The sequence below is a fragment of the Oncorhynchus masou genome, chromosome 12 (assembly GCF_036934945.1).
Source record: "Oncorhynchus masou masou isolate Uvic2021 chromosome 12, UVic_Omas_1.1, whole genome shotgun sequence".
Classification (NCBI taxonomy): Eukaryota; Metazoa; Chordata; class Actinopteri; order Salmoniformes; family Salmonidae; genus Oncorhynchus; species Oncorhynchus masou.
This window is the reverse complement of record NC_088223.1, coordinates 13,535,106-13,557,388: the sequence shown is the minus strand read 5'-3', so window position 1 is coordinate 13,557,388 and position 22,283 is coordinate 13,535,106. Positions and strand designations below refer to the sequence as shown.

At 40.4% G+C, this 22,283-nt stretch overlaps 1 protein-coding gene across 1 annotated transcript in view; it reads right to left on the bottom strand.

The window, feature by feature from the left end:
* Positions 1–15,296, bottom strand: part of LOC135549570 (rho family-interacting cell polarization regulator 2-like) — a 101,441-nt gene extending 86,145 nt beyond the window's left edge. Inside the window, exon 1 of the mRNA XM_064979648.1 lies at positions 14,911–15,296. Within this exon, the coding sequence (XP_064835720.1) occupies positions 14,911–14,989 (79 nt within the window). The 5' untranslated portion in view covers positions 14,990–15,296. The remainder of the gene's footprint in view (positions 1–14,910) is intronic.
* Between the last annotated feature and the right edge of the window lie 6,987 nt (positions 15,297–22,283).

The window sequence follows — 22,283 nt, the reverse complement described above, 5'->3', positions numbered from 1 at the left end:
AGTGCTGTTGAGACTACTGTAGACCTGCATTGCCAAACAGTGTGTTTTAATCAATTATTTGGTGACGTGAATATATTTAGTAAAGTTGTATCTAAAACTGATAACTTTTACAATTTTTATTTTATGAAATTCACTGAGGAGGATGGTCCTCCCTTTGCTCCTCTGAGGAACCTCCACTGATGTGGACGGTGGGGGGGGGGGGGGGGAAGCACTTACGGCCTTCAAAATGGCTTTGAAAGTTCACTCAACCATATGGCTGTTCTGTGAATGTTTTTGTTTTTTTACTGGTGGGTGGGTAGCAGTGAGAGAGGCAGTGATGCTCAGCCTCAGATGTGGGCAGATTATAGGGCTGTCATGGTTAATGGTTAATGACAGGGCTTTGACTGCTGCAGGTAGGCATAAGCCCAGCCTCCAAGAACCAGCTTTATTGTGGGCTGGAAGGACAGGAACCTACTTGCATTACGATCCACCCATCACAGAACGTTCTGCCCATCATAGTAGGGAAACTCTATCTCCCTCCCTCTCATACCAACGTCATTCTCAGAAACAAATGACATAACAAATGTCATGACGTTTTGTGTCATTGAAACTGTCTCTAGGCAACATTTCTAATATCTCTGTGAACCCAATAATGTGACTTACAATTCCATAGATTATAAACCCTTCTCCTGCTGACTTCATAAACACTTCACCTTCTCACTTTATGAACCCTTCACCTTCTCACTTCATAAACCCTTCACCTGCCCACTTCATAAACCCTTCACCTGCCCACTTTATAAACCCTTCACCTGAACACTTCATAAACCCTTCACCTGAACACTTCATAAACCCTTCACCTGCCCACTTCATAAACCCTTCACCTGCCCACTTCATAAACCCTTCACCTGCCCACTTCATACACCCTTCACCTGCCCACTTCATACACCCTTCACCTGCCCACTTCATAAACCCTTCACCTGCCCACTTCATAAACCCTTCACCTACTCACTTTACAAACCCTTAACCTGCCCACTTCATAAACCCTTCACCTGCCCATTTTGCCATTCCAGTTTCTCTCTCTACTTGTTCTGCTTCTGTAGAATGTAAAAACAGACAGAGACGTGTGTTTGTGGAAGCTTGTTCAGGCTAAATTAGGTCAATGGATGCAACTGTCAGAAAGAGGAAAAAGCAGCCTAACAAGCCAGCTCGGGCTAGGCTTCCCCTCTAGGGTGAACACAAGGCAATGTTTCCCATTCCCCAGGCTCCGTACACAGTACAGACAGTCATAGTTTTTATCCGATTATTTTGACCATGAAGGTAGGTCAGAGTCTGTTGGTTAGAGTCTGTCGGGTAGAGATTGTCGGGTAGAGATTGTTGGTTAGAAACTGTATGTTCGAGACTGTTAGTTATTAAAGAATGTCGGTTAGAGTCTGTTGTTTAGAGGTTGACAGCTAGAGACTGTTAGTTAGAGGATGTTGTTTAGAGGTTGATGGTTAGAGCCTATTAGTTAGATGATGTTGTCTAGAGGTTGATGGTTAGAGGCTGTTCGTTAGAGGATGTTGTTTAGAGGTTGATGGTTAGAGACTATTAGTTAGAGGATGTTGTTTAGAGGTTGACAGCTAGATACTGTTAGTTAGAGAATGTTGTTTAGAGGTTGATGGTTAGAGACTATTAGTTAGAGGATGTTGTTTATAGGTTGATGGTTGGAGGCTGTTAGAGTCTGTCGTTTAGAGGTTGATGGTTAGAGACTATTAGTTAGAGGATGTTGTTTAGAGGTTGACAGCTAGATACTGTTGGTTAGAGGATGTTGTTTAGAGGTTGATGGTTAGAGCCTGTTAGTTAGAGGATGTTGTTTATAGGTTGATGGTTAGAGTCTGTTAGTTAGAGGATGTTGTTTAGAGGCTGACAGCGAGAGACTATTAGTTAGAGGATGTTGTTTAGAGGTTGATGGTTGGAGGCTGTTAGAGGATGTCGTTTAGAGGTTGATGGTTAGAGACTATTAGTTAGAGGATGTTGTTTAGAGGTTGATGGTTAGAGCCTGTTAGTTAGAGTCTGTCGTTTAGAGGTTGATGGTTAGAGCCTGTTAGTTAGAGTCTGTCGTTTAGTGGTTGATGGTTAGAGACTATTAGTTAGAGGATGTTGTTTATAGGTTGATGGTTAGAGGCTGTTAGTTAGAGCATGTTGTTTAGAGGTTGATGGTTGGAGGCTGTTAGTTAGAGTCTGTCGTTTAGAGGTTGACAGCGAGAGACTATTAGTTAGAGGATGTTGTTTAGAGGTTGATGGTTAGAGCCTGTTAGTTAGAGTCTGTCGTTTAGAGGTTGATGGTTAGAGCCTGTTAGTTAGAGTCTGTCGTTTAGTGGTTGATGGTTAGAGACTATTAGTTAGAGGATGTTGTTTATAGGTTGATGGTTAGAGGCTGTTAGTTAGAGCATGTTGTTTAGAGGTTGATGGTTGGAGGCTGTTAGTTAGAGTCTGTCGTTTAGAGGTTGACAGCGAGAGACTATTAGTTAGAGGATGTTGTTTAGAGGTTGATGGTTGGAGACTATTAGTTAGAGGATGTTGTTTAGAGGTTGATGGTTGGAGGCTGTATGTTGGAGGCTGTATGTTGGAGGCTGTCGGTTAGAGTCTGTATGTTAGAGGCTGTCGGTTAGAGGCTGTAGGTTAAAGGATGTATGTTAGAGGCTGTCGGTTAGAGGATGTATGTTAGAGGCTGTATGTTAGAGGCTGTATGTTAGAGGCTGTATGTTAGAGGCTGTATGTTAGAGGCTGTATGTTAGAGGCTGTATGTTAGATTCTTTCGGATAGAGGCTGTATGTTGGAGGCTGTATGTTGGAGGCTGTATGTTGGAGGCTGTCAGTTAGAGACTGTATGTTAGAGGCTGTCGGTTAGAGTTGGTATGCTAGAGACTGTAGGTTAGAGGCTGTAGGTTAGAGGCTGTCGGTTAGAGGCTGTATGTTAGAGACTGTATGTTAGAGGCTGTCGGTTAGAGGCTGTATGTTAGAGGCTGTATGTTAGAGGCTGTATGTTAGAGGCTGTATGTTAGAGTGTTGAAGTTTAGCTCTGCCCAACTCCAGAGAGAAAGACAGACAGTGTGTGTGAGTGTTTTTACTTGGTTACCAGAGAATCTTCACATTGTGTGTGTTTAAACATTGTGAGTTGTGTGTTTAAACAGTGTGTGAGTTGTGTGTTTAAACAGTGTGTGAGTTGTGTGTTTAAACAGTGTGTGAGTTGTGTATTTAAACAGTGTGTGAGTTGTGTATTTAAACAGTGTGTGAGTTGTGTATTTAAACAGTGTGTGAGTTGTGTATTTAAACAGTGTGTGAGTTGTGTATTTAAACAGTGTGTGAGTTGTGTATTTAAACAGTGTGTGAGTTGTGTATTTAAACAGTGTGTGAGTTGTGTATTTAAACAGTGTGTGAGTTGTGTATTTAAACAGTGTGTGAGTTGTGTATTTAAACAGTGTGTGAGTTGTGTATTTAAACAGTGTGTGAGTTATGTATTTAAACAGTGTGTGAGTTGTGTGTTTAAACAGTGTGTGAGTTGTGTATTTAAACAGTGTGTGAGTTATGTATTTAAACAGTGTGTGAGTTGTGTGTTTAAACAGTGTGTGAGTTGTGTATTTAAACAGTGTGTGAGTTATGTGTTTAAACAGTGTGTGAGTTATGTGTTTAAACAGTGTGTGAGTCTCCCGGCAGACTAGATTCAGCCTGAGTGCATAGGTCAGGCCTGTCTGTTTGTAAGCTCTGTTGCGGTCGGAAAAGAGGAGGAGGAGAGGAGTGTGTGTGTGTGTTCTCTGGGCCTGGAGTGGTGTGTCAATGTTCCCTCCGATTTTTTGGGCTACTGAACTAATTTCAGGTCTGCTGAGCGCAAACTTGCACATTGTGAAAATTCTGTGTAACTTCCTGTGTGCGTGTTCTGTGAAGATGTCATGAATTTATCAGTTCTATGACATTACTCATCTTGTACTAATTTCCCCTTTAAACAGTAATCATCCACCAGTGTTCCTCTGACAGTGTTGGGATATTGGTACTAGTTGTGACAGACAGTGTCACACAAAACCACAATTGTTCCTCTCAGTTGTCAGACGCCCAAAACATCAGCACTCTCTGATTCATTTCCACGGCAAAGCTAACCATGCCACTCGGAGGCACAATATGATGACTGAACACATTGTGTTGAGACAACGGGCAGATTTCGTAATGTTGAGATCCCGCTTCAGATCCAGATCAACTGATACCACCTCAACACTGAGCCTGTCAAACCCGGAGTCTGTTGAGATGAATCATCTGTCACTCCCTCCTCCTTCAACTCATCAATCATTAAAGTGAGAGAGGTATAAAGGAAGAGAGTGTGTGTGTGTATGCGTCTCCTGTGTAATACAGTACACCCTCAGTAGGCTCCACGAGGCCCCTGTCAGGATCTAGTTTCCTGGGTTGCAGTAGCACAAGACAACAAGACATGTCTAGACCAGGAGAGGGAATATATGGATTTCTGGAACCTGATACTGCTTCTTGTATCGGTCATCCTGCCTGGGTCACTGCATATTACAGGTTCTAACACACATACAGTACACGTGCACACACACACACACACACACACACACACACACACACACACACACACACACACACACACACACACACACACACACACACACACACACACACACACACACACACACACACACACCTTTCTGGCTCTAGCTGGCTACAGTAGTACACACTGAGCTGCCTTGTGGTTCAGCGAAAAGTCAGAGATAAATTTGTCCTCTGTTTCACCCTGGGGCTGGAGTAACATTTTCTATAGATGACAACATGGCGGTGCCCCAGGGTCACGTGGTGTAGTGTGTCACAGGTGCACTGCAGAAGGAGTTGAGTTCATTGATCTTCATTCTAGCTATGCTTTCTGGCAAGTGTAGAGGGGGCTTATAGGCCACAGGTGCATTGGATTACACAAAATGTCTATGAAATGTGCTAAATAAATAAAGATTGATGTGATTTGAACTGTGTGGTGCTGTATAGCTTCGGTATCACTGTGGCTCTTCAAGCAACAGCCTGCAAAGGTGTGCTAAATGCTGCACCACTCTGACTGATCAAGCCCATAGGAAGGGAGGAGCGTGTATCACAACAAAGGATCTGATTGGAGGAGAGGCTCCTAGACCAGGTAGTGTAACAGTACTATACAGGACTCAGATACACTACTATTATATAGGCCTACAAGTACAGGTACACTACTATTATATAGGCCTACAAGTACAGGTACACTACTATTATATAGGCCTACAAGTACAGGTACACTACTATTATATAGGCCTACAAGTACAGGTACACTACTATTATATAGGCCTACAAGTACAGGTACACTACTATTATATAGGCCTACAAGTACAGGTACACTACTATTATATAGGCCTACAAGTACAGGTACACTACTATTATATAGGCCTACAAGTACAGGTACACTACTATTATATAGGCCTACAAGTACAGGTACACTACTATTATATAGGCCTACAAGTACAGGTACACTACTATTATATAGGCCTACAAGTACAGGTACAAGGAGCTTTCAGAAACATCTCTCCTCTTGCTGAAGTGGCACCTTTCTTTGGGTTTTTCTGTCCCTACTGACCCAGTTCACCAAACACTGGTTTATTTAAACTCTCCTTCCCTGCTAACACTAGTGCTCAATGTCTTTCTTGGACCTCATCGGACCCCGTTTCCTGTCAGAACTCACAATCAACGCTCTTTGGGATGTACAGACTCACCACTTTCCTCCATCCTCCCGCAGACCTTTATATAACTTAAGGAGTTCACACAATTACACCGCCTTTCTCCTTTTCTTATTTATATCACATTAGATTTGCTTGATTAAATAAAAACATACTACAAATACTACTACTACAACTAATAATAATATGAATAATACTACTACTAATAATAATAATATGAATAATACTACTACTAATAATAATAATAATATGAATAATACTACTACTAATAATAATAATAATATGAATAATACAAATACTACTACTATTACTACTAATAATAATATGAATAATACAAATACTACTACTACTACTAATAATAATAATATGAATAATACAAATACTACTACTATTACTACTAATAATAATAATATGAATAATACAAATACTACTACTAATAATAATAATAATATGAATAATACTACTACTACTAATACTAATAATAATATGAATAATACAAATACTACTACTATTACTACTAATAATAATATGAATAATACAAATACTACTACTATTACTACTAATAATAATATGAATAATACAAATACTACTACTATTACTACTACTAATAATAATATGAATAATACAAATACTACTACTAATAATAATAATAATATGAATAATACAAATACTACTACTACTAATAATAATATGAATAATACAAATACTACTACTAATAATAATATGACTAATACTAATACTACTACTACTAATAATGATAATATGAATAATACAAATACTAATAATAATATTATGAATAATACAAATACTACTACGACTAATAATAATAATATGAATAATACAAATACTACTACTAATAATAATAATATGAATAATACAAATACTACTACTATTACTACTAATAATAATATGAATAATACAAATACTACTACTACTAATAATAATAATAATATGAATAATACAAATACTACTACTATTACTACTAATAATAATATGAATAATACAAATACTACTACTATTACTACTAATAATAATAATATGAATAATACAAATACTACTACTATTACTACTAATAATAATAATATGAATAATACAAATACTACTACTAATAATAATAATAATATGAATAATACAAATACTACTACTACTAATAATAATATGAATAATACAAATACTACTACTAATAATAATAATAATATGAATAATACAAATACTACTACTAATAATAATAATAATATGAATAATACAAATACTACTACTAATAATAATAATAATATGAATAATACAAATACTACTACTAATAATAATAATAATAATATGAATAATACTAATACTACTACTAATAATAATGATAATATGAATAATACAAATACTAATAATAATATTATGAATAATACAAATACTACTACCACTAATAATAATAATATGAATAATACAAATACTACTACTAATAATAATAATATGAATAATACAAATACTACTACTATTAAAAATAATATGAATAATACAAATACTACTACCACTAATAATAATAATATGAATAATACAAATACTACTACTACTAATAATAATAATATGAATAATACAAATACTACAACCACTAATAATAATATGAATAATACAAATACTACTACTAATAATAATAATAATATGAATAATACAAATACTACTACTACTAATAATAATAATAATATGAATAATACAAATACTACTATTAATAATAATAATAATATTAGTAATACAAATACTACTACTAATAATATGAATAATACACATACTACTACTACTAATAATGATAATATGAATAATACAAATACTACTACTACTAATAATGATAATATGAATAATACAAATACTACTACTACTAATAATGATAATATGAATAATACAAATACTACTACTAATAATAATAATAATAATAATATGAATACTACAAATAATACTACTAATAATGATAATATGAATAATACAAATACTACTACTAATAATAATAATTATTATAATAATAATATGAATACTACAAATACTACTATTAATAATAATATGAATAATACAAATACTACTACTACCACTACTACTACTACTACTACTACTACTACTACTAATAATAATAATAATACAAATACTACTACTAATAATAATAATAATAATATGAATAATACAAATACTACTACTACTAATAATAATAATAATAATAATAATAATACAAATACTAGTACTACTAATAATAATAATATGAATAATACAAATACTACTACTAACAATATTAATAATCATAATACTACTAATATGAATCAAAATACTAATAATACTACTACTAATAAGATCAATAATAACAATAATGTTAAAATACTACTACTACTACTACTACTACTAGTAATAATAATACAAATAATAATCATCATCATAATACTAATAGTACTACTACTAATAAGAATATAATAACAATAATATTAATAATAAAAATATTAATAATAAAAATAATACTACGAATACTACTACCAATAGTAATACTAAAACTACCAATATCAGTAATACTAATAATACTACTGCTACTACTACTAATAATAATACTCACCAGTACTAGTAATAATAATAATACTACTACTACTACTACTAATAATAATAATACAAATAATTATACTACTACTACTACTAATAATAATAATAATAATAATACCACTACTACTACTAATAATAATACTCACCAGTACTAGTAATACTAATACTACTACTACTACTAGTAATACTACTACTACTACTACTACTACTACTACTAATAATAATAATAATACAAATAATTATACTACTACTACTACTACTACTACTACTACTACTACTACTAACAATAATAACAATAATATTAATAATAATACCACTACTACTACTACTACTACGAATAATACTACTACCAATTATAATAATACAAATACTACTACTACAACTAATAATAATAATAATAATAATAATAATAATAATAATAACAGTAATAATAATAATAATAATAATAATAGTAACAGTAATAGCCTAAGCCTCCTGAGTGGTGCAGTGTTCTAAGGCACTGTATCGCAGTGCAAGCTATGCCACTAGAGATTCTGGATTCAAGTCCAGGCTTTGTTGTAGCCTGCCCGTGAGACCCATTGGGCATCGCACAATTGGCCCAGCATCGACCGGGTTAGGGGAGGCAGGGATGGCCGGTAGGGATGACCTTGTCACATCGCGCACTAGCGACTCCTGTGGTGGGCCGGGCGTAGTAGATGCTGGCACGTTCGCCAGGTGTACTGTGTTTCCTCCGACACGTTCGTGTGGCTGGCATTCGGGTTTAGTGGGCATTGTGTCATGAAGCAGTGCGGCTTGGTTGGGTTGTGTTCCAGAGGACGCACGGCTCTCGACCTTCGCCTCTCCCGAGTCCGTACGGGAGTTGCAGCGATGAGACAAGACTGTAACTACCAATTGGGGAGAAAAAGGGCAACAACGAAAAAGTTCTCTCAAAAAAAAAAAAAAATAATAATAATAATAATAATAATAATAATAGCCTAATAAGTCATTGAGGGAAGTGACTTATTCTTTATCCACTGTCACACCATTACCAGTCAGGATTCAGGAAATAAGATTGTCTTCTGTCTCTGAGGAAATAGTGGACTGATTTAGGAAACTTTGAGAAGGTTCAAGGTCTGTTTGAAGTCTGTCATCATCACAGTTTCATAAAGTACAGTAAACCGCAGTTGCAGACTACCATGAGAGACATATATCAGCATAATTATTTGTTTTAGAGTATCAAAGGCTTTTCAGTGTCATTGGTTCATCATACATGAACTACTCCAAAGAGAGAGAGAAAATGGGAGAGAGAGAGAAAAGAGTATGAAAGAGAGCTCTGAGCCAATCTCCACCCCTCTATAGTGCTATGGCACAGTGCTATTTCTGCTGCCACAATTAACCGCAGGGAAACGTGCCACCTAGTCATAATTGACTCTATGGCAGCCTAACATACTGACCACACTGCCCGCGTCACGTGCACGATCGTTGCAAAATACAATTTTAAAATGTTGCACCCACACTGCTCATGCATGTCAACAAGTGTCTGCGTAGCCTGCCGCTAAAATAGAACTTGGTTCTATTTATGACGATTGACAAGTTGGAAGTCACGCCTCTCCCATCTCCTCATTGGTTTTTAGGAACATACACCCATGTGGGTGATTGAAAGATGAACTGAGGTCCACACTCCAGTCCAGTTGGTGGTGGTAATGCACCTTAAAGTTGGTGGCCAACCGCCATATAAAATTCAAACAGGAAGAAGAAGCCTGAAGGAGGAGAGATTACTAGAAACATACTGTTTACCATTTTATCTGTAGATTCACTGTCAGAGTAGAGGACCTTGTGCATTTCAGGTAAAATAACAACACAATGTTTATATCCCAGGACAAATTAGCTAGCAACAGCAAGCTAGATAGCTAAATTCCCATAAATGTTTAATCAAATCTGTCCCCAAATTAATATAGCTAGTTCAGAGTTTGTTTTGATATTTCAACCTGCGTGTCCTGATCACGTCTGGTGTGGATGGACAAAATTGACATGCGCACAAGCGGTATGCTCAGCATGTAAGCAGGACTGTCAGACTCAACTCCTCTGTCCTCTCCCTCCCTCTCACCCTCCTTCTCCCTCTCACCCTCCTTCTCACCCTCCTTCTCCCTCTCACCCTCCTTCTCCCTCCCACCCTCCTTCTCCCTCCCACCCTCCTTCTCCCACCCTCATCCTTCTTCCTCTTAGGGGTGCAAATTTTGGTCAATTTTGCCGCCAACTAACTGGTCAACATTAGACTAACTGGTCAACATTAGACTAACTGGTCAACATTAAACTAACTGGTCAACATTAAACTAAGTGGTCAACATTAAACCAACTGGTCAACATTAAACCAACTGGTCAACATTATACTAACTAGTCAACATTAGACCAACTGGTCAACATTAGACCAACTGGTCAACATTAGACCAACTGGTCAACATTAGACCAACTGGTCAACATTAAACCAACTGGTCAACATTAAACCAACTGGTCAACATTAAACCAACTGGTCAACATTAAACTAAGTGGTCAACATTAAACTAAGTGGTCAACATTAAACTAAGTGGTCAACATTAGACCAACTGGTCAACATTAAACTAAGTGGTCAACATTAAACCAACTGGTCAACATTAGACTAACTGGTCAACATTAAACTAAGTGGTCAACATTAAACTAAGTGGTCAACATTAAACTAAGTGGTCAACATTAAACCAAGTGGTCAACATTAAACCAAGTGGTCAACATTAAACTAAGTGGTCAACATTAAACTATGTGGTCAACATTAAACTAAGTGGTCAACATTAAACTAAGTGGTCAACATTAGACCAACTGGTCAACATTAAACTAAGTGGTCAACATTAGACCAACTGGTCAACATTAAACTAAGTGGTCAACATTAAAATAAGTGGTCAACATTAGACCAACTGGTCAACATTAAACTAAGTGGTCAACATTAGACTAAGTGGTCAACATTAGACTAAGTGGTCAACATTAGACCAACTGGTCAACATTAAACTAAGTGGCACGGCAGGTAGCCTAGTGGTTAGAGCGTAGGGACGGCAGGTAGCTTAGTGGTTAGAGCGTAGGGGCGGCAGGTAGCCTAGTGGTTAGAGCGTAGGGACGGCAGGTAGCCTAGTGGTTAGAGCGTAGGGGCGGCAGGTAGCCTAGTGGTTAGAGCGTAGAGGCGGCAGGTAGCCTAGTGGTTAGAGCGTAGAGGCGGCAGGTAGCCTAGTGGTCAGAGCGTAGGGGCGGCAGGGTGGCCTAGTGGTTAGAGTTTAGGGGCAGCAGGGTGACCTAGTGGTTAGGGCGTTGGACTAGTAAGCGGAAGGTTGCAAGTTCAAACCCCTGAGCTGACAAGATAAAGATATGTCGTTCTGCCCCTGAACAAGGCACTTAACCCACTGTTCCTAGGCCGTCACTGTTCCCAGGCTGTCATAGTTAAATAGAGGTAAATAAAAATATAGCCTACACATCTGAATGGCGTATGGGAGGCACACTTTACCGATTGAGAAATAAAATAACTCCTTTTTAATCGTGGCCACCAAAGTTTAACATGCGACTGCATTTAGAATTGTTGTTTGTTGTGCAATGACTGGGCTGACCAATGACAGGGCTGACCAATGACAGGGCTGACCAATGACAGGGCTGACCAATGACAGGGCTGACCAATGACAGCGCTGACCAATGACTGGGCTGACCAATGACTGGGCTGACCAATGACTGGGCTTCCAAAAACAGGCTACACCCCAGTAGCCTGCATGCTTTTTGAGGAGCTACTCTTTGCTGCCTGACAGGTGGTGGGCTGTTCCGCTCAAACTAGGCTCTCTATATGCTGTAGGCATGACGACTACGGACAAGACAAACGAGCTCACCGGTTGACGGTTAACTGTAAGCCTGTGTGTATACCTCCTGGCAGAAGAAGGACAGAAGTGACATTACTATTGGCTCATTTCATTTACTGCAAAGTGGGTCAACCAACCTAGGCATTATCATACATTACAGGACCAGCATGGTGCATGAATCTGAATCTAGGAATACCCTGCATATGGTTTATTATGGGAAGGGGAAGGACGATACCCAGTCAGTTGTACAACTGAATGCATTCAACTGAAATGTGTCTTCCGCGTTGATTGTATGTATGTTTCACTAGACATTATTGTAACTGAACTGACATGATAATGTTGTTTTTATATATTACCATAATAAGTATTGTAATAGCAAGCTAGTTTGCATATAGAGTTGTCAACAGTTGAAGTGGAATGGTTCATATATAATGGGTGGAAGACGTGTGCAAGAGAAAATGATTTCCCCAGCTGTCAGTAGTTGTTCTTTCCCTTCATACTGTCCAAAATGCTACGTCCCAAAACATTCACTTCATCATTCAATTCTCCTACGTCACAGTGGAAAATGCAATGCACATTATTATTATATTGGGTTAAAATACTCTCTTGTGGTACATAATGTTTGGTTTAAAACATCTGCCAGTTATACAAGAACACCCACACAAGGCTCTCTTCTCTGCTGCCTTCTAAAAAGTTGAACATCGATCAACAAGCAGCACAGAGACAGCAGAAAGGGAATTGTGCAAAACTAATGTAATCTTTAAATATGTAATTCTCGAGTAGCACAAAGTCAATCACTGGTCAATATGGTGATGACGTCACCTCAGCTCTGTCTAAACCCACACTGGTCAATATGGTCATGACGTCACCTCAGCTCTGTCTAAACCCACACTGGTCAATATGGTCATGACGTCACCTCAGCTCTGTCTAAACCCACACTGGTCAATATGGTGATGACGTCACCTCAGCTCTGTCTAAACCCACACTGGTCAATATGGTCATGACGTCACCTCAGCTCTGTCTAAACCCACACTGGTCAATATGGTGATGACGTCACCTCAGCTCTGTCTAAACCCACACTGGTCAATATGGTGATGACGTCACCTCAGCTCTGTCTAAACCCACACTGGTCAATATGGTGATGACGTCACCTCAACTCTGTCTAAACCCACACTGGTCAATATGGTGATGACGTCACCTCAGCTCTGTCTAAACCCACACTGGTCAATATGGTGATGACGTCACCTCAGCTCTGTCTAAACCTACACTGGTCAATATGGTGATGACGTCACCTCAGCTCTGTCTAAACCCACACTGGTCAATATGGTGATGACGTCACCTCAGCTCTGTCTAAACCCACACTGGTCAATATGGTGATGACGTCACCTCAGCTCTGTCTAAACCCACACTGGTCAATATGGTGATGACGTCACCTCAGCTCTGTCTAAACCCACACTGGTCAATATGGTGATGACGTCACCTCAGCTCTGTCTAAACCCACACTGGTCAATATGGTGATGACGTCACCTCAGCTCTGTCTAAACCCACACTGGTCAATATGGTCATGACGTCACCTCAGCTCTGTCTAAACCCACACTGGTCAATATGGTCATGACGTCACCTCAGCTCTGTCTAAACCCACACTGGTCAATATGGTGATGACGTCACCTCAGCTCTGTCTAAACCCACACTGGTCAATATGGTCATGACGTCACCTCAGCTCTGTCTAAACCCACACTGGTCAATATGGTCATGACGTCACCTCAGCTCTGTCTAAACCCACACTGGTCAATATGGTGATGACGTCACCTCAGCTCTGTCTAAACCTACACTGGTCAATATGGTGATGACGTCACCTCAGCTCTGTCTAAACCCACACTGGTCAATATGGTGATGACGTCACCTCAGCTCTGTCTAAACCCACACTGGTCAATATGGTCATGACGTCACCTCAGCTCTGTCTAAACCCACACTGGTCAATATGGTGATGACGTCACCTCAGCTCTGTCTAAACCTACACTGGTCAATATGGTGATGACGTCACCTCAGCTCTGTCTAAACCCACACTGGTCAATATGGTGATGACGTCACCTCAGCTCTGTCTAAACCTACACTGGTCAATATGGTGATGACGTCACCTCAGCTCTGTCTAAACCCACACTGGTCAATATGGTGATGACGTCACCTCAGCTCTGTCTAAACCCACACTTCAGTCCCCCGTCATGGTGCCATCCATAGCCCCTCAATAAAGTGCAGTACATTGATCCCATGGAGCACCCATCCATAACAAGTAAAAACGTCTACAGGTGTAATGCATTGTAAGACTTGTCATGAGTACATATGACCACCTTAAAATGACTAAATAGCAGCCGTTGACACAAGGAGCATCGTCCTGGGGCTCCCATCTATCCTGCTATCATAGAAGATACCCACTGAACGCAGACATCATTTCAACATTTAGATTTGATTTATATTTGAGTTGTCCACTAATGTGAATTCAACATGAACTCCACAAACATTTGAAGCACGTTTCTGGATTTAGGTTAAAAGTTGAGTGAAAAAAATGACAAGCATTACTGAAATTCCTTTAAGTTGATGACTTGTTACAAAATCAAATCACTTTTCCACAAACGATTCAAAATCATCTCGTAGATTTTTTTGTGGTTTAAATGACATGTACGTGGAAACAACGTTGATTCAACCAGTTTGTGCCCAGTGGGTTCAGGGCCAGCTAACCACACACCCAAAGCCTCTACACCCGTCTCCATCCCCAAACACGTAAAGCAGTCATCTTACCATCATAGATGATGACATCCTCCATTTCCTCACGCATCACTTCATTTAGGTCATCTTGATCCTCGCCGATGTCGGCCATAGCCACCCCTTCTTTCCCCTCTCTGGGTGGTTAAGCGTTGGTGGGTTTGTTTCTGTGCGACCTGGTGATTCGAGTGTAAAAATTGAATCAGAGCTGTGTTGGCCTCTTCTTCCTGCTCCGGGCGATGGATGGCCGCTCCCCGTCAAGAATCAGATCCAGTCTGAGCAGAGAAGCTCGGCAGACAATGACTGAGAGCTGCTCTTCGTCTGCCTGATCACTCCCTGCACCAGGCCTGTGTGTGCGGGGATGGATAGATGGATGGGAGTGTGTGTGAGAGTGTGTGTGAGAGTGTCTGTGTGTGTGTGTGTGTGCGTGTGTGGGAAGCCCTCACCACTACAACCACCGAGTAATACCAACACAGATTATTTCATAATTTCCTGTGTGAAAGCGAGAGAATTCAAGTACACTTGTTGCGTATGTGTGTGTGTGTGTGTGAACATTTAGGAGCACTATTCATTGAGTCAGCCTAAGTGGCTGCTGATTTGCTGGCATAATTAACTGCTTTATTTTGGGACAGCAGGGACTTGAGGTGTTAGGTCCCTTTGCCGTGTGTGTGTGTGTGTGTGTGTGTGTGTGTGTGTGTGTGTGTGTGTTGAAATATGTCAAATCCAATTTTATTGGTTGCATACACATGTTCAACAGATGTTATTGCCGGCGTAGTGAAATGCTTGTGTTTCTAGCTCCAACAGTTCAGTAAAATCAAACAATACACAACAATATAATCAATACACACAAATCTGAAAGTAACAGAATGGAATTATGAAATATAGAAATATTACAACGACCAATGTCAGAGTCCGGAGTATGTGTGTGTGTGTGTGTGTGTGTGTGTGTGTGTGTGTGTGTGTGTGTGTGTGTGTGTGTGTGTGTGTGTGTGTGTGTGTGTGTGTGTGTGTGTGTGTGTGTGTGTGTGTGTGTGTGTGTGTGTGTGTGTGTGTGCGTGCGATGTATAGACGATATGGACAGTATATTGAAAGAATATGTAGTATATTTGAAGAATTGTATGTGTACCGCAATAGTTAAATAGGATAGGCCTTGACTAGAATACAGTATATACATATGAAATGGGTAAAACCGTATGTAAACAAGTGACCAGTGTTCCATGTCTATGTACATAGGGCAGCAGCCTCTAAGGTGTAAGGGTAGTTAGAGTATCCGGGTGGTTGCCGGCTAGTAACAGTGACTAAAGTTCAGAGCAGGGTACTGGGCAGAGGCTGGCTCGTGGTGACCATTTAACAGTCTGATGGCCTTGAGATAGAAGCTGTTTTTCAGTCTCTTGGTCTCAGCTTTGATGCACCTGTACTGACCTCGCCTTCTGGATGATAGCGTTGGTGAACAGGCTGTTGCTCGGGTGGTTGAGGTCTTCGATTATCTTTTTGGCCTTCCTGTGACATCGGGTGTTGTAGACATCTTGGAGGGCAGGTAGCTTGCCCCCGGTGATACATTGGGCAGACCACACATCCCCTGGAGAGCCATGTGGTTGCGGACTGTGCAGTTGCCAGACCAGGCAGCAATACAGCCCGACAGGATGCTCTCAGTGGTGCATCTGTAAACGTTTGTGAGGTTCTTATGGTTCAAAAAAAAATTCTTCAGCCTCCTGAGGTTAAAGAGGCTCTGTTGTGCTTTCTTCACCACACTGTCTGTGTGGGTGGACCATTTCAAATTGCCAATTATGTGTACGCCGAGGAACTTGAAGCTTTTCACCTCCTCCACTGCGGCCCGGCGATGTGGATAGGGCATGCTGAAGTCCATGATCAGCTCCTTCGTTTTGTTGACTTTGAGGGAGAGGTTGTTAATCAGGCCTACTACTGTTGTGTCGTCTGCAAACTTGGTGATTGAGTTGGAGACGTGGCCACGTAATCGTGGGTGAACAGGGAGCACAGGAGCGGGCTGAGCACTCACCCTTGTGGGGCCCCTTTGTTGAGGATCAGTGTAGCGGAGGTGTTGTTGCCTACCTTCACCACATGGGGCGGCCCGTCAGGAAGTCCAAGACCCACTGGCACAGAGCGGGGTTCAGACCTAGGGCCCTGAGATTAGTGATGAGCTTGGAGGGCACTATGTTGTTGAAGGCTGAGCTGTAGTTGATGAACAGCATTCTTACATACTGCAGGTGTTCCTCTTGTCCAAATTGGATAGGCCAGTATGCAGTGTGAAAGGGATAGCGTCATCTGTCGATCTATTGGGGAGGATGTGTGTGCGCGTGCGCGCCGTTGTGCGGGTGTGTCTGTTTCGGCTTGTCATTCCTTCACAGCTCGCAGCAGGGGATCATGGGATTGCTAACCGTCTTCATTCGGCCCTCTGTGTCAATAGGGATCATAGAGACGGTGGTGACTGCTAGTAATGTTAGTATATTTCCATCATGCATATTCAAATCAACAGATGCTGTGCTGTGATTACCTAAGGTCCTAGACTATGCAAATCAGCAGTAACACAGATGTAAGGCTAAGCAGAACGTTTATTTGAACATGAATAAACTCAGGTGCAAGAGGTTAAACTATTAGACCCGCACAAAATAGTGTTGTTGGAAAAGTATTGTGTGTGCTGTAGATAGGGGCAGTATATAGTAGTTATAGAGAGTATCGTTAGCAGCTGTAGAGAGTAGCTGCAGATAGCAGCTGTAGAGAGTAGCTGCAGAGAGTATCTTCAGATAGAAGCTGTAGATAGTAGCTGTAAAGAGTAGCAATATATCCAGCTGTAGATAGTAGCTGTAGAGAGTATCTTCAGATAGAAGCTGTAGATAGTAGCTGTAGAGAGTAGCAATATATCCAGCTGTAGATAGTAGCTGTAGAGAGTAGCAGTATATCCAGCTGTATATAGTAGCTGTAGAGAGTATCTTTAGATAGAAGCTGTATATAGTAGCTGTATAACCATCTGTATATAGTAGCTGTAGAGAGTAGCTGTAGATAGAAGCTGTAGATAGTGGCAGTATATCCATCTGTATATAGCAGCTGTAGAGAGCTGTAGAGAGCATCTTTAGATAGAAGCTGTAGATAGTAGCTGTAGAGAGTAGCAGTATATCCAGCTGTAGAGAGTAGCTGTAGAGAGTAGCTTTAGATAGAAGCTGTAGATAGTGGCAGTATATCCATCTGTATATAGCAGCTGTAGATAGTGGCAGTATATCCATCTGTATATAACAGCTGTAGAGGGTTGTAGAGAGCTGTAGAGTAGCTGTAGAGAGTAGCTTTAGATAGTAGCTGTAGAGAGTAGCTTTAGAGCACAGCTGTAGAGAGTAGCTGTCGAGAGTAGCTGTAGATCGTAGCTGCAGATAGTAGCAGTATATCCAGCTGTAGAGAGTAGCTTTAGATAGCAGCTGTGGAGAGTAGCTGTAGAGAGTAGCTGTAGAGAGTAGCTGTAGAGAGTAGCTGTAGAGAGTAGCTGTAGAGAGTAGCTGTAGAGTAGCTGTAGAGTAGCTGTAGATAGTAGCAGTATGTCCAGCTCTTTCTCTTATTCTTCCTCCTCCTCCTCCTCCTCATCTTCCCCCTCCTCCTCTCCCTTAGAGCCGACCAGGGTATCCAGTGTCACAGGCAAGGTGACATGACTCACTTCAACACAAAACCAATTCCCCAGGAATAGGAACTAGGCTGTTGCCTGTGAATTGATGTAACTTTACTCTCTGCAAGAGTTTTGCGCACCTCACTTTGAAGCCCCCTGGAATAGACCTGACGACAAACTCATTATCAGAGACCAGTCCAGACAAGAGGAGTCCATATAACAGCTATTATAACAGCTATTAGGGACTAAAACGCTTTCCAAATAAGGGACCAGAAATAGACGCATCAAATAGAAGTGCTAATTTATCAAGAGTCGGTTTGTCTGTTAGACAATGAGTGACGCAGGTACGCTTGGCACACAATATTAATTCAATGTCTGGTGTGTGGGTAACTACGAGTGGCTAAATCTGGGGGGAGAGAGAGAGAGAGAGCTTGAGTGTGTCTGCGTATTTATTAAACTTTTAATTTACTAGTCAAGTCAGTTAAGAACAAATTCTTATTTACAATGACGGCCTAGCCCGGCCTAGCCCAGCCAAACCATGCCCTAACCCGGCCAAACCATGCCCTAGCCCGGCCAAACCATGCCCTAACCCGGCCTATGTTAGGCCAATTGCGCACCGACCTATGGGACACCTGTTCACAGCCATTTGTGATACTGCCTGGGATCGAACCAAGGTCTGTAGCGACGCTTCTAGCACGGCGATGCAGTGCCTTAGACCGCTGCGCCACTCGGGAGTCTACGTGGTTTGTCTACATCCTGGCCTGAGCAACAGGACGTGAACACGACGTGGCAGGGGATGTACAGGACATCTCTCTATCTCCATGAATTATGAAGGAGCAGCAGGAAACAGGAGCTGTGACGCAGCAGCCTGAAGAACCAGTCTGTTAGATTATAGGCCTGTGTACCACACTTTACTGCAGGGCCAGGCAGCTCAGAACAGCTCCAAGGCGACAGACTCCTGATAGGTTCATTTGGTTCCCTCATTTGCATACTGCTACGAAATGGATACAATGTTCCAGTTCTCCTCTTATCCATGATCCTCGACAGACGTGACGATTATGAGACCCATTAGTCACGCAAACAACTAAACACACACACACACCACACACATACAAGCACACAGACACACATACATACACACACACACACTCTTTCGCTCTCATAAATGCGCCCGCTCTTCCCTAACCACCCCCCCCATCTGTTCACTGTATTAACACACACTGTATTTTGACCCTAAATAATGATACATGATTTCTGTGCAAAAGACTACTGACATTACAGAGTCAGAGGTGTATCATCATGAGCAGACACAGAGACAACTACTGTACTGTATCCAGGCCTTTGAATATAAGCAGTTGTCATGTATATTACAGTAACAACCAGTTTGTTTCAGAGAAAAGCTGTAGTTAGCTGTGGGCTTGATTATCAATACACTAGAGTCATGTTGGTTTGTCCTGTATCTGTTGTCTGCTGAATGTTAATGATTGGATAGATGGTTTGTCCTGTATCTGTTGTCTGCTGAATGTTAATGACTGGATAGATGGTTTGTCCTGTATCTGTTGTCTGCTGAATGTTAATGACTGGATAGATGGTTTGTCCTGTATCTGTCCTGCCTGCTGAATGTTAATGACTGGATAGATGGTTTGTCCTGTATCTGTTGTCTGCTGAATGTTAATGACTGGATAGATGGTTTGTCCTGTATCTGTCCTGTCTGCTGAATGTTAATGACTGGATAGATGGTTTGTCCTGTATCTGTTGTCTGCTGAATGTTAATGACTGGATAGATGGTTTGTCCTGTATCTGTTGTCTGCTGAATGTTAATGACTGGATAGATGGTTTGTCCTGTATCTGTCCTGTCTGCTGAATGTTAATGACTGGATAGATGGTTTGTCCTGTATCTGTCCTGTCTGCTGAATGTTAATGACTGGATAGATGGTTTGTCCTGTATCTGTTGTCTGCTGAATGTTAATGACTGGATAGATGGTTTGTCCTGTATCTGTTGTCTGCTGAATGTTAATGACTGGATAGATGGTTTGTCCTGTATCTGTCCTGTCTGCTGAATGTTAATGACTGGATAGATGGTTTGTCCTGTATCTGTTGTCTGCTGAATGTTAATGACTGGATAGATGGTTTGTCCTGTATCTGTTGTCTGCTGAATGTTAATGACTGGATAGATGGTTTGTCCTGTATCTGTCCTGTCTGCTGAATGTTAATGACTGGATAGATGGTTTGTCCTGTATCTGTTGTCTGCTGAATGTTAATGACTGGATAGATGGTTTGTCCTGTATCTGTCCTGTCTGCTGAATGTTAATGACTGGATAGATGGTTTGTCCTGTATCTGTTGTCTGCTGAATGTTAATGACTGGATAGATGGTTTGTCCTGTATCTGTTGTCTGCTGAATGTTAATGACTGGATAGATGGTTTGTCCTGTATCTGTCCTGTCTGCTGAATGTTAATGACTGGATAGATGGTTTGTCCTGTATCTGTTGTCTGCTGAATGTTAATGACTGGATAGATGGTTTGTCCTGTATCTGTTGTCTGCTGAATGTTAATGACTGGATAGATGGTTTGTCCTGTATCTGTTGTCTGCTGAATGTTAATGACTGGATAGATGGTTTGTCCTGTATCTGTCCTGCCTGCTGAATGTTAATGACTGGATAGATGGTTTGTCCTGTATCTGTTGTCTGCTGAATGTTAATGACTGGATAGATGGTTTGTCCTGTATCTGTTGTCTGCTGAATGTTAATGACTGGATAGATGGTTTGTCCTGTATCTGTTGTCTGCTGAATGTTAATGACTGGATAGATGGTTTGTCCTGTATCTGTCCTGTCTGCTGAATGTTAATGACTGGATAGATGGTTTGTCCTGTATCTGTTGTCTGCTGAATGTTAATGACTGGATAGATGGTTTGTCCTGTATCTGTCCTGCCTGCTGAATGTTAATGATTGGATAGATGGTTTGTCCTGTATCTGTTGTCTGCTGAATGTTAATGACTGGATAGATGGTTTGTCCTGTATCTGTTGTCTGCTGAATGTTAATGACTGGATAGATGGTTTGTCCTGTATCTGTCCTGTCTGCTGAATGTTAATGACTGGATAGATGGTTTGTCCTGTATCTGTTGTCTGCTGAATGTTAATGACTGGATAGATGGTTTGTCCTGTATCTGTTGTCTGCTGAATGTTAATGACTGGATAGATGGTTTGTCCTGTATCTGTCCTGTCTGCTGAATGTTAATGACTGGATAGATGGTTTGTCCTGTATCTGTTGTCTGCTGAATGTTAATGACTGGATAGATGGTTTGTCCTGTATCTGTCCTGCCTGCTGAATGTTAATGACTGGATAGATGGTTTGTCCTGTATCTGTTGTCTGCTGAATGTTAATGACTGGATAGATGGTTTGTCCTGTATCTGTTGTCTGCTGAATGTTAATGACTGGATAGATGGTTTGTCCTGTATCTGTCCTGCCTGCTGAATGTTAATGACTGGATAGATGGTTTGTCCTGTATCTGTTGTCTGCTGAATGTTAATGACTGGATAGATGGTTTGTCCTGTATCTGTTGTCTGCTGAATGTTAATGACTGGATAGATGGTTTGTCCTGTATCTGTTGTCTGCTGAATGTTAATGACTGGATAGATGGTTTGTCCTGTATCTGTTGTCTGCTGAATGTTAATGACTGGATAGATGGTTTGTCCTGTATCTGTTGTCTGCTGAATGTTAATGACTGGATAGATGGTTTGTCCTGTATCTGTCCTGCCTGCTGAATGTTAATGACTGGATAGATGGTTTGTCCTGTATCTGTTG